This window comes from Sciurus vulgaris (genome assembly GCF_902686455.1).
Source record: "Sciurus vulgaris genome assembly, chromosome: 3".
Lineage (NCBI taxonomy): Eukaryota > Metazoa > Chordata > Mammalia > Rodentia > Sciuridae > Sciurus > Sciurus vulgaris.
In genome coordinates, this window is record NC_136463.1 from 160,658,511 (window position 1) to 160,672,594 (window position 14,084).

General features: G+C 33.9%; 1 protein-coding gene across 6 annotated transcripts in view; it reads left to right on the forward strand.

Annotated features, from left to right (window-relative positions):
• The window catches only part of PIKFYVE (phosphoinositide kinase, FYVE-type zinc finger containing), a 124,881-nt gene that overhangs the window by 74,547 nt on the left and 36,250 nt on the right, over positions 1-14,084 (forward strand). For all 6 annotated transcript variants that reach the window (XM_079133159.1, XM_079133160.1, XM_079133162.1 and 3 more), the window contains 7 exons: positions 1,553-1,691; positions 3,025-3,182; positions 4,324-4,435; positions 5,563-5,710; positions 6,247-6,414; positions 11,904-11,963; positions 13,634-13,763. In XM_079133159.1, the coding sequence (XP_078989285.1) occupies positions 1,553-1,691; positions 3,025-3,182; positions 4,324-4,435; positions 5,563-5,710; positions 6,247-6,414; positions 11,904-11,963; positions 13,634-13,763 (915 nt within the window). The remainder of the gene's footprint in view (positions 1-1,552; positions 1,692-3,024; positions 3,183-4,323; positions 4,436-5,562; positions 5,711-6,246; positions 6,415-11,903; positions 11,964-13,633; positions 13,764-14,084) is intronic.

The window sequence follows — 14,084 nt, forward strand, 5'->3', positions numbered from 1 at the left end:
CCAGTGGTGATGTTGTACATAATCATCATATCTACTTTTAAAAGTGCCTTTGAAAACTTATTTGGAGGTTCTAGGAGGGCAGTGCAGCTACTAGTGTACCCTTTACTGAAGAATTGCCCTCCTCTGTTGGGGAAGGACATCTTCTTTGATTGATGACACAATGGAAAGGACACACCAAGAGTGGTGAGGGAGTAAGGGGGCACCCACCTAGACAGCCAGATCAGCTGAATCAACCCTGGTGATCAGTAGGGAGACAGATGTTGCATTTAGATTGCCCTTAAATCCATAAATGGGATGGCATCGAACTAAAAAGCTGCTTCTTAGCAAAGGAAATAATCAAGAGTGTGAAGAGAGAGTCTATAGAATGGGAGAAAATCTTTGCCATCTGCACCTCATTTAGGGTGTTAATTTCCAGGATATACAAAGAACTCAAAAAACTTAACAGCACAAAAACCAAATAACCCAATCAATAAATGGACAAAGGAATGAACAGATATTTCACAAAAGAAGAAATATGGTCAACGATATATTAAAAAGTGTTCATGGGGCTGGGGAAATAGCTCAGTTGGTAGAGTGCTTGCTTTGTAAGCACAAGGCCCTGGGTTCGATCCTCAGCACCCAACAACAACAACAAAAAAGTGTTCATATCTAGCAGTTAGAGAAATAGAAATTAAAACTACACTGAGATTTCATCTCACTCCAGGTAGTTATCAAGAATACAAGTAACAATAAATGCTGGCATGGATGTGGGAGGAAAGGTACACTCATACGTTGCTGGTGGGACTAAAAATTGGTGCAACCACTCTGGAAAGCAGTACGGAGATTCCTTCAGAAAACTTGGAATGAATCCACTATTTGACCCCATTATGCTACTCCTTGGTTTATGCCCAGAGGACTTAAAATCAGCATACTACAGTGATGCAGCTACATTAATGTTCATAGCAGCACAATTCACAATAGCTAAGCTGTGTAGTCAACCTGTATGCCCTTCAACAGATGAATGGATAAAGAAAATATGGTATATATACACAATGGAATATTACTGAGCTATAAAGAAGAATGACTGTGACATTTGCCAGTAAATGGGTTCATCTGGAGATTATCATGCTAAATGAAATAGGCTAATTTCCCAAAACCAGAGGTCTTTGATATGTGGAAACTAACCCACAATAGGAGGGTAGAAGGGGAGGAATAGAAGTTCATTGGATTAGACAAAGGGGAATGATAGGAAGGGAAGAAGGATAAGAAAAAGACAGACAGTGGAATGAATCTGACATAAATTTCTTATATACATACATGAATACACCATAGTGAATCTCACCATCATGTACATCCTTAAGACTAGGGTCCTAATTTGAATAAACTACATTCCATGCTTGTATAATTATATCAAAATGGATTCTACTGTCATGTATAACTAAATAGAATCAATAAAAAAATAATATTGCACTTAACATTGGCAGGTAAGCATTTAAGTATGAATATTCACTGCAATCCTATTTATAGATGAAGAATTTACAACTGTTATTTTACTTTTTATTTTTGTTTCCAGATCAGCCAGCATTACTAACCTGTCATTGGATCGATCTGGTTCTCCTATGGTACCTTCATTTGAGACCTCTGTCAGTCCCCAGGCTAACCGAACATATGTGAGGACAGAGACCACTGAAGATGAACGAAAAATTCTTCTGGTACCAGTACACTGTCTTTGACCCATTGCTAGTTTTCATCATAAAGGATGTTTACCTCTCTGAAATTTTTAAAGAAACATATAAATGAAATAGAATATCAATTAGACAGAAATAATTACTTTAAATTTTTACTCAAATCACCTGAGAAACTGGTGCAAGGATTCTTTCTCACTTACTGCATTAATATGTTCTTTATGCCTTTCTTCTGGCAAGATCAGAATTCAGTTTCTTATATAATAAGAGAGCTTAGCTCTTAGATTCCAGCTTGCTGTTTAAACTTTGAAACATGTTTCTTATACACGTGGGAAGCCCTTCAGACATTTAATTCTATGTTTATGTAGGATAATAATTAGTTTCTTCCATTTGCTTATCTATAAAATCCTGTGTTCAGTTCTCAGAGTGATTCAAAGAAATAGAAGATATGATTTCTGTCCTCAATTTTTAATTGAGGAGGTAGAAATCAGATCAATGGGAAGGTTTTTAATGGTAAAATAAATAGATGTATATCTTAATACTAAAAAAAAGTGTCATGAATGATACGGCTATATGTTTTATAAAATTTTAAAAATTGGTCATTAATTAGTGAGGGTGTAAGAAAAGGTATTGAGCTGGATGATTTGAAGGATGGAATGGGTTTGGAAAAAAAGAAAGTGAATCTTATTTTAAAGGTGTAAGGAAAGGTATAGAAGTAAGAATAAGCATGGCATTTTCTGTGGACTAAATAAAGTAGGATTTATTAACTGGGAGAGAGTTTAAGTTGGAGGCTGTGGATAGTGAGAATGGAGTTGTTTGGGACTACCCAGTGAAAGGCAATGAATTCCATCACTGAGGTTTAGATTTGAACCTATAGTTGCTGAGAAATGTTGATAAAGTTTTTATTGAGTAGGAAGTAATTCACTGAAGGCCTTTCTTTAGGAAAATTTACCTAGCAGTTGGATAGAACAGAGAAGTATGGAATGAATCTGGTGGAAGGAAGGCTACTGGGAATGGTTATCCTCGGTTATTGTGATTTGCCTGTTGTCATCATCCACCCTTATCCCATTTCCAAAAAAGAAGAGTATATTTTGTACTTAACTAAGAGATGGATAATGTGTGCCATTGATCCAAAAAAGTGGTACTTGGTTTTTAAGAGAAAAAGTTATGCTTGGAATTAGATGAACTGAACTCAAGCTGTTGCCCATGTATGCATCATTTATATTAAATCATACCAGTTAGCTGCTTTAAAGAAATCCAAATCAAAGTTCCTTTTATGAATATGAAAATCACAGGAAAGCATCTGAAAAGGTAGATAGTATCTTTCTCAGGAGTAACACTTGCTCTTAATGAATTGCAGGACAGTGTTCAGTTAAAGGACCTGTGGAAAAAAATCTGTCATCATAGTAGTGGAATGGAGTTTCAGGATCACCGGTACTGGCTGAGAACCCATCCCAATTGCATTGTAGGAAAGGAATTGGTTAACTGGCTAATCCGAAATGGACACATTGCTACCAGGTATTGTGCTCTTAAGAAAGAGGTTTTGATATTATTTGTTAATTTATTTTGAATGAGAACACATATTTGAAGATAGAGATAACACATTTCTTTGTGAATAAGATTTCCTTTTTTTTTTTTTTTTTTTTTTAAATGTATTTGACTTTTGACTTTTTTTTAATGTATTAACTTTCCTTCCAGTAGAAAATAGTTGCAGGGGGCGGGGGGATGTCAGTTTATCTTATTAAAAATAGGAGCATGCAGTAATTCCCCAAACATAGATCTCTTTAGTAAAGCAAGATTGGAGAATGTAGCTAGATTCTAAGGTCAAAAGAATTTTCTGTTACTGTTCTGTAATCTAGACATTACAACCTGTATTGAGAATTGGATTTATAAGCCAAGCCTGGAATAACACAAATCAAAAGAATAACAGAAAGGACATATAGCCTTTCAGATTAACATATTCCCCTAGGTTTTACAACTTGCTCAGATTAGCTGCTTCTCCTCTTATAAGAAACAAATGTCTAAATTAGTAAAGAGAGAAATAGCTTTAAACAGTGTGAAGCATTGGATTCTAATTCTTGGTGTATCTCTGTAGCTTTGTGCCTTTAATTAAATTATTCAATCTTTTTGTGACTTTGACCCTTTAGTTCCAACATGGGAAAAATATCTTGGTCCTGTGAATAAACTGGGGGAGAAATAAAATAATGTTGACTAAGTGCTTTATAAACTGAAATGCCACATAATAAAATGTGTTGATTGTGTTTCTTTCATATACACACACATATTTTTAATCTATATTTGTAATATTTAGTGTTTTCTCATACAGACTATAAGTTCTTTACAGGAGTCATGCTGTTTTTAGCATGTTTTTACTCTTCCATTAAGGAGAGGGGTGTGTATGCATTTAATTACTTGACTGTAATTAAAATTAGGCTTTTCTAGGACTGCGTTGCCATAGGTGCTTATCCTTTACTATGGTATCTTGAGGAATTTTTTAATTTGCCTACAGTCTCTTGTTTTATCCTTTACCTATCCAAGGACAATTTGAAATTCCAACTCTGATTGAACTTAAAAAAAAAAAAAAAAGGATTGTGTCTTGTTCTGTAAAATTATTCTGACTGACTTTTAAAATATTTCATTTTTGTTGCTGTTGATTCAGGGCACAAGCTATAGCAATTGGACAAGCAATGGTTGATGGACGTTGGCTAGATTGTGTTAGTCATCATGACCAGCTTTTCAGGGATGAGTATGCGCTCTACAGACCACTGCAGGTAACTTTCATTGTTTACTGCTAATGAGAATGTAACAAGCTTGTTTTGTAGTCTTTCTTCATCAGTGAGAATAAAAAGTAATTGAATTAACCAAAGAAACTTTTTTTTCTAATAGATTTTCCCTGCTGTTTAAGGAAAGTTACAACTTTTTTTGTACTGAGCTATACGAGTAGCTGTTTTTTCCTTTTTATATATCCTTTTTTTTTAAGTGGGTAATAGTGATGAAAACCCACTATTAGGATTGAATACTTTATTTGGTGTGGCTTTGCTTAACTTGGCTTTGTAGTATTATAGTTAACTTGTCATTTAATGGCTTTCAACTATACTGTTTGTGTTTTTAGAACTAAGAGGGAGTGGCATGTATGTAACAAAATGATTGAAAAATTGAAAGTTAATAGAAATAGATTTTGACTCTTAGCACTATTAAATTGTGTGCTAATGGTAAAATAATATATTTTTGTAATTCAAGGGAAATGAAAATTACTTAAAGATAGAAATTTTAAAAAATACTTTATTCTTTATTTATATAGCTATATATGTGTATTTACATATATAAAGTACATACACATACACTAAATGTATTTGTTGTGTGTGTGTATATGAAATAAATAACTTTTTCTTTCTTTTCTTTGAATTTTTTTGAGGTATTAGGGATTAAACCCATGTCCTTACCCCTGCCAGGCAAGTGGTCTACCACTGAGACACACTTCTAGCACCTAAAATTGGCAACTCAGTAGTTAGAAATGACCCTTAAGACTGGTGTGTAATTTATTAAAGTGTGACAGTTATTTTTCAGGATCTGTTCCAGAGCTTGCCCAGGGTTAGACTAGATGCTAGGCAGTCTTCACTCCGAGAACTAAAGGATGATATAAAACCCTGTAAAATCTATATCAAAGTAATATTTTGTTTATGACATACTACCTAAGACTTCTAATTAACAAAAATTACAATTTTAACAGTGGAATTACCAGTATAATATTTCATAGCTTATTTTTTATTTTTTAAGATGAATTTATTCAGTTGTTAGGTTTATAAAAGTATTGGGTACAATTTATCTGTTATGTGATACCCCCCAACATCATTACCATTGAGGATCAGTTGCTTGGATCCTGTCTTGATGTTTTCAGAGTACAGAATTTTCTGAGACACCTTCTCCAGACAGTGACTCGGTGAACTCTGTGGAGGGACACTCTGAGCCATCCTGGTTTAAAGACATAAAGTTTGATGACAGCGACACAGAACAGATAGCTGAAGAAGGTGACGATAATTTGGCTAGTGAGTTTGACTTTCTAACATTTTAGTTTTTATGGATCATTATGTGTGTATGATAAAATGTGTGTCTTGTTTATTCTGTTAAAAAAAATTCTACTTTAAAAATTTATGGCTTCAATCAGATGTAAGCATCTAGTAGCAATCCTTGTCTTAGATACAGTATTTTCTTGAGATACTAACTTGTTAGGCAACTGATGTTTTCAGATTTTACTGTAGTCTTTAGTTTGCAGCAGCTTAAAAATAACTCTGAGCAAATAATATCGCAGCAGACAACTTTCTCACCTCTTCCCTATGATATCAGACTTTCTTTCTGCAGAACCTCCAAAACTCATTCATTTTAAAAATTGATTTTGTATTTAATTTGTTCAAATTTTATAAGTCTACACAGAAGTACATGAAAATACTGTATCCATTTTGGTATTGCACATTGGGCTTGTATATTAAAAAAACATTTTTCTCCTTTCCTCCAATACCCTGATAAAACCCATTTTTACTCCCCTCCTCTCCCTATATTTCTTTCCCCTCCCCAACACTAAAAGATTCTGCCAGTCCTAGCAAGCGCACCTCAGTCAGCAGTTTCCAGTCCACAGTGGACAGTGACTCAGCTGCATCTATCAGCCTGAACGTGGAGCTGGACAACGTGAACTTCCATATCAAGAAGCCCTCCAAGTACCCACATGTGCCCCCTCACCCTGCTGACCAAAAAGGTAGGAGGTAGTCACCATCTGGAATCCAAACAGGCTGGAGAGCTGGGCCATAGGATCTCATGCCAGCTTGTCCTTCTGGCTTCCTCTGTCCCAGTATGGCTGAGGGGATTTGATGTGGGTTTTGTTTCACCCTTTCTCATTTTCCCCACACCTCCTCCCTACACCTTTTTGGTTCTTTTTGTTTCTTGTTTTTTCCCTCAGTACCACCATGCCCAGTTTAAAGCTTGTAGTCTTTAAAAGTCTACATCTGACTGCTCTTCCCATAATGTGCAACTTCCAAGGTGGCATTTCTTTGCATTTATAACATGGATGTTCTGCTCTATTCTTTTTTCTTTCTTCATTTAACATTTTAAAGCCTATTTGCCTATGCTATTTTGTAATAACATAGTATGTCTCTAAACCCGTTTAGATGATTGAACTAGATTGGGGGAAATTATTCACACATTTAAAACATCTTTCTACTACAGTTTAAAAGGCCTAATATACATATGGTATATTTATTTGAAAAATCTAATAAAAAATGAATTCATTTGTTATTTTTAGCTATCTTATTTGATGTTTTAGTCTGTTGATTTAAAAACAATAATGGCCATATTCTAAAGACATTTGATATAAAAGGAAAAATAAGATGAACTATTTCTAAAATCTAAGATAGCAGCACATAAGAAATAAAATGCCTTTTTAAAAATGCCTTTTAAAAAAATGGTGAGGTTTACATTATTGGATATAATTTAAAGCAATCTAAATTATAGCCCTAACATGGCATTATGTAAAAGTAAATAAATGAAAAAAAGTAACTGTGGGAGTTTATCATGTCATAATAACTGAAAAGTCATTATTATAAAGATAAAATACGTTATTCCACGATTTTACCTGAATTTGAATTTTAAACATTTAGTTCTCTAAGGTTGAATTGTCTCTGAACTGCTTGCTTAATTCTTTGCTCCTCTCTGTTTTGAACTTAAAAAAATACCAGAAATGGGAATTTCTGAACTTAAACCACCTATATTAAAATAATTTGAAACAAATTACATTTCTAAAACACTTTTCTCTTGTCAAGATGTGGTAAATTGTCTTTAAGAATTACCATAATAAGATGTATCTTATTTAAAAATAAGAAATTTAGGCAGTGGGAAAGATTTGCCTAGCAATGAGCATAAGTAAGGAATACATCTTTATGGAAATCCTCAAAACAGAAATTGGAGAAAAGATGGAGAAAATTTGGGTGAGTATGAAAGAACAGCAAAGCAGACATGACAGTTGTTTGAGAATTAACTGTCACTTGGAGGATATTAAGATGCTTTTGAATATTAATTTACAGATGTGGGTTAGAGGCAGAATATTCCAGTTTCATTACACTAAAAGAATATAAAATATATTTGAGATTTGCTGATGCTTTCACCTCTTGGAAAGTTAAAGAAGTTTTGAAAATCTTGAAGAAAGTGATCTATCATCATAGAATTCATAATGGCAAAGGACATAGTGCTGAGCACAGTCACACATGTACTTTAGGAAACCTAACTTCAGAGTGGTGAGCGGGGAATGGAACAGGAGGTTCCAATAATGACTTTTTAATAGTACAACCTCACATTTTCCAGGGAAAATAAAAGGACACACCTGCAGTTGAGGTCATTATACTCCTATGAAACTTCTTTGATCTCAAACCTTTAAAAAGATTGTCTGCAAAAGTTGTGAGTGGCAACATTACTATGATGATGAATCTGAAAGAGGGACCAAGCACTCTTAAAAAAAATGACAGGATAGCAGTCCAGATGGCACTAACAGCTGGAGAAAATGCCTGGGATATCTGAGAAAATATGTACTGCCGTAGCAAGAAAGAAAAATTAAGCAGATTATTTAGGGAAATCAACATAATATTGATGACTGAAAGAAGCTTTTCTTTTTCTTTCAAGATTTGTCATGGTAGGAAATAATACATGGTTAAGGGGAAAGTAAAGCCCAAGAGAGAAAAGAGATAGAGAATGTCCTACTATTTTCAGTTGAGTCTGTTGCCAAGTGTAGGCAGACTACATGTCAGATTATTGAAAGAATTTGGGTCTGTGATCATGGTGCCAGAGATTATTATTTTGTATGGTAAGAAAGAGTCTAGATGACTCCATTGATAGATGAGTTACATTTTTTAAAAATGTAGTTTCTTGATGTGGTATTGGAAGTTGGAAAAATTGTAGGACAGTTTAGTGAATTGTGTGTACTGTGGTGTTTTGAAAAGGATTGGTGGTAAAGGGTAGCTGCATTGGTTCACTAAAATAAATCATTTTGAAAACAACCCCATTTTCATCTTATGTTAATATGAGGTCGTAGATGAGGAGAATATCATAGATACTGTTTTATATGATGTTAGGCATTTGATGGTTCTCAATAGCTTTGTAGACAACAATGACAGTTTTGCACTTGAAATGTATTAAAGAAGTAGTTGAAGGCAGTGATCATATTTACTCATTTAAAGTACTGGTTTTGGAACTTTTCAAACTTGTGAATTGACAAATTATAATTGTATGTGTTTATGGGGTACAGAGAGATTTATAACATGTACACAGTGCAATGATTAAATCAAATTAATTAACATATCCATCAACTCATTTCCTTATCATTTTTTTGTGGTGTAAACCTTTAAAATTTACTATCTTATCAATTTTGAAATACACAATGCACCATTATTGACTGTAGTCATCATCCTGTGTAATAGATCTCAAAAAACTTATTCCGCTGTTTAACTGAAACTTTATATTCTTTGACCACCATCTCCTTCACCCCCTAGCACCTCACATTCACCATTGGACAATGGACTTTTTGTATGAGAAACACACAAAAAGCATAGTATGTTTGGGGAATGTAGGAGCTCAGCAAGGCCATTATTAATATTAGCACATTAATTTATAGCTTATTTTAATGGTGTGCAAATGTTAAAAGGATATTAGCAGCAGGAAGAGGATGCTCCTAAGTTATACTGTAGGGCTTTGTCTATTTGTAGTTACTTTTGTTCAACACTTTCAAGTTTACACTCTGCTGGAATTGCAGATGTGTGCCCCTGTGCCCTGCTTTTCTTAACTAGCTTTTAGCATACTAACAAGAATTATTTTTCCATTTGCTTTATGAAGTTGAAATGTTACAAAATATTTTGCTCTTTGTTGTTAAAATGAGTCTATCAGAAAGTAAAGATTTCTAAAATGAGCTGGTCATGATAGTGCAATTGTAATCCCAGGTACTGAGAAGACTGAGGTAGGAGAATCTGAAGTTCAAGGCCAGCCTGGGCAACTTAGTGAGACCTTATATAAAAATAAAATAAAAAGAGATAGAGATATAACTCAGTGGTAGATGACTTACCTAGCATGTGTAAGGCCCTGGGTTCAATACCCAGTGTGTGTGTGGAGGGGGGGGAATAAAAGGGTGTGAAAGATTAGAATTCTTCTGCCTGTTTTCATTCCCTTTAAATAAATACAAATGGGATTGACTACTTTTTATCTTTTTCATTGGAATTAAAGGCAGTGCTTATTAAATCTTTATCAATTATCCTCTGTCTTTTATGACTGAAGAAATTGGATTTATAAAATATGTTGAAATAGCTACAGTTAAGCTATGATCTTGATTTGATTAATTTTTCACTATTGGTTTTAGAGAGTTGTACAATTGAAATGTGTTTTATTATGTGTTGCAAGCAGAATTCTGAACCACGCTTGGAAAGTTATCCTAAGTACGACCTAGAGAGAAAAGTGAAAATGATGGCTCCCTTGAGCCTCCAGATATAATTTCCCATGTGTAGGAAAACATGGAGCAGTGAAGCAGGTTAAACATGAGGAACAGTTGTTCAGATCCACTTGTGGAATATTGCACAGAGACAGTTGGCCTGGGTTGCTTAAAAATTCTTTATCATGGAAAGGAATAAAAGTAGGAGATATGTTCTAGATTAAAAGAGAATGAATAAGCTTAGCAGCCAAATGCTGTGCATGAACTTTTTTGGTTCCATGTTTGAGGACATTTGGGGGGACAGTTGAGTAAATTTCAGTATAGACCAGGTCTTTGATATTGAAGTATTGTCAGGGAGTGGGCATATAGTTCAGTGGCAGAGCCTAGCATGCATAAGGCCCTGGATTTGATCCTCTGTGCCATAAAAACAAGATATTACCAGTTTTCTTAAGTCTGTAAATGGTGGTGTGGCTACAAAGAAGAATGCCCTTATTTCTAAAAGGTGCATGTTGAAGTATTGGTAAAATCTGATATGTGTGATTTTAAATGGTTAAGGAAAAAAGCATATGTATATGTAAAGAGAAAGCAGATATGGCAGGTCCTTAGCAATTGTTGAATGTAGGTGGGTAGTATGCAATATTTTCTGTATACTTAAATTGTTTCATAATAAATTGTTGGGGAAAATCCATCATTTCTGGAATCTCCTCTGTATTTAAACTTTAGAGTGAAAAGTAAGACCTGTAAAGAACAATACATTAGTTGAACTAACAGGATTTAGTATTATTCATTTCTGCAAGGAAAGTATAGAAATAAAGCATAGCATTGTCTTATTTATTGTATTTGGCATGGTGCACTTGAATTTTCTAAATAAAATGCTTTCTCTGCTTACTGGTTGGGAAGGCAGTCATATTGGCTTATAAACAGTTCCTCTTAAAGCCCATTTGTGTATAAATGAACTTGGAAATAATTTTGTGTAAACTTTCACCTTAAAGGCGTTAAACTGTGTTGTGACTTACTTTGCATAGTAGAAGGAACCTCACTTGAGCTATGCTTGGTCACCTACCTTAGAGGAAAGTTCAAAGGGAAGTAAAGAGAAATAAGTTTCACTTATAAATGGTTTCAATAAAAAGTTTGATATTTTTAAATGCACTCAGAGCCTGTTCAGGAGTTACCTTCTGGCAAATGGCAGTGTTGGGTTAGAATTTTTGAAAAACAAAATCTAATTCAAGAATAATTAAAAACCTAATGAGTTATATCTTTATTCTTTGCCAATGTCACTTTCATATTAATTTGTTTTATAGCTTATATTCTGCAATTTAAAAAAATCTTACATTGTTTTCTAACGTGGCTTCTCTGGGAACTACCTTGTGTACAGTCATTATTATAATGTATTAAAATACAGTTGTATATGAGAAATCAGTGTAATATTTTAGGTTTATTATGCAAATTACTAAAGATTCCAGTTTTCATAAACTTTCAGTTTTGGTATCTGAATATTTACCATTGGAAAAATGATGTTAAAGATGATTTTATATTTGAATGAAGGTGAACTGTTTCATGGTTCTATTGAGTTATGAAGTTTATTAAGTTTGGTACAAAGTGCATAGATAAGTATAAAAAAGCATTTTAGCCTGAAGCTTTCTTGAATTTGCAGGGCAGTGATGAGTTTAGTATGAGTAATACATTGTTGCGTGTGGGTGTGTTCTCTGTATAATTATACTGGCCCATAATAGTCATATGTCTTTCTTTTCCTTCCTCCTCTCTGTTCTCTCCTTGGTATGCAGAGTATTTGATTTCTGACCCTGGAGGACAACAGCTCTCAATAAGTGACGCTTTCATCAAAGGTAATTTTATCAATAGCTATCTATGGGATGGTGTTTCCTTTGCTCAGGAAGGAATCCTTGGGGTTTAGCACATTGATTGACAGAGAAGTGCTGAAAATATGTTTGATCAGTTTAGTATCATGAACACGGTTTTTAATGTGTATAATGACTTTGAAAATGTTGAAAGACAAATGTAAACTTAAATTTGGTTTGAGAGAAGGATCTGAAAAATAATTGTTTAAAAACTTTAAAAATTTTTGAATTTTATTCTTTTAAAGGCATTGGAAGCTTATACTTTCCTACCTCATGAATGCAGTATTAAATATTAAGTAATATCATCACTAATTGTCAACTTTATCAAAAAGCCCATTGGCAGATCTCATCCACTTGAGGATGCTGCTTTTGCATGTAGAGTTGGGAAAAGAAATAGGCAAAAGAGGCTAAAGAACTAACTGTGCTGATCAATTTCTTGGGGAGAAAAAGAATATAGAAGAATATAAGCCTTTTCTTACCCCTTCCTTATTTAGCTTACTGTAGAGTAAGAACATACCCAGTTAGCCCACAACAATCTGTGATTTAGATCTTGGTTGATGGAAGAAGTTCCCTTTCCAGAGTTCTGGATAAAAGAGAATTCTGGTAGGGCAAGTTAGTACTAGGGAACTGATCTCATCACTTGGCAGTCCTTCTAAATTCACTTCCAAGCATCTGGTTCAACTGGAAGTTCATAGACTGGCTGTTTACATAATTGAAATGTGCAGGTCCTGTACCTCCCACATCATGAACAGATGCTTTTATGTGTTGACTGCTGTACTGCTCGGTGAAAGTTTTTTGTTAGATTGGTATGCTTTAAAAGGGAAAGGATTAGAGGATTTTTGTAAGCATTACCTGTCTCCTTGCTTTCCATTTATTTAGTCACTTCAGTTATTTAGAGTGAGCATCTTTTCTGTAAAGCATTTATTATCTGTTGAATTTCTCTCAATTCATTTTCACTCTTTAAAAATTTTAGTGATTTTATAAATTTCGTGTAAATAGTTATATATCATGTTTTAATATTTCTTTGTAGTTTATTTTCAGGTCTCTCTTGTTAAAAAGTTTGTTAAAAAGTCTCTGTCAGTATTGAAAAAGAAACACCCCGAAGGATTGTCTGTATAGATTTCTACATTGTCACCTGCTGTTTTGGGATATCTGAGTTGAGCTTCTTTCTTGAAAGTTTAGTGCCCACACTATTATATATTGCTCTGCCAGTATTCGGATTTCAGTTGAATGCAGTCAGTTTATAATTCTGTAGGGGAAATTAACATACACAACTAACACACACTCACACACACACACACACACACACACACACACTCTCTATCTCTCTCTCTCTCTTTCTCTTTCTCTCTTTCTTTTGTGGTGCTAGGAATCAAACCCAGGGTCTTACGCATGCTAGACAAGTGCTCTACCACAAGCTATGCTCTTGAATTCCTGCTTCTATATTTTTAATATATTTATATATGTACATAAATATTTATTATTACATATTTTATGTAATTTTTGTATTTATTATATATCTTTGCCCTTTATACCTTTATTTTATATTGGCTAACTTAAAAAATTTCCAAAAAAGAGTTGGTAATTTCTATATATGGGAATAGATGGTATAAAACATGTCAATGAAATAATAATTTCATATTTTATACTTTACTTAGAATCCTTATTTAATCGTCGGGTAGAGGAAAAATCCAAAGAGCTACCTTTCACACCTTTGGGCTGGCATCATAACAACCTGGAGCTTCTGAGGGAGGAGAATGGGGAAAAACAAGCCATGGAGAGATTGCTGTAAGAGCTTTTAAATTTTAAATGTCCGTTTTTACATTCAGTAACTTAGGCATATGTGTAGTTCCTCTTCCTTATAAAGCAAAAAATACAAAGATTACTGAGAAGATAAAGCCTATTCTGATTTCTAATGAAATATCTTATTAAAAGGGACTTATCAGTTTGCATTTTAATTTATTAAAATTTCATTTCAGCAAATTAATGGGGATGTGTTAATTGGACATATTCACAGGTTTTATATATGTACAAAATCATTAAGGTATAGCTACATTGAGAAAATAAAATTGATGTAGGTCTATCTGTGAGCTGTAATTAAAATGCTTT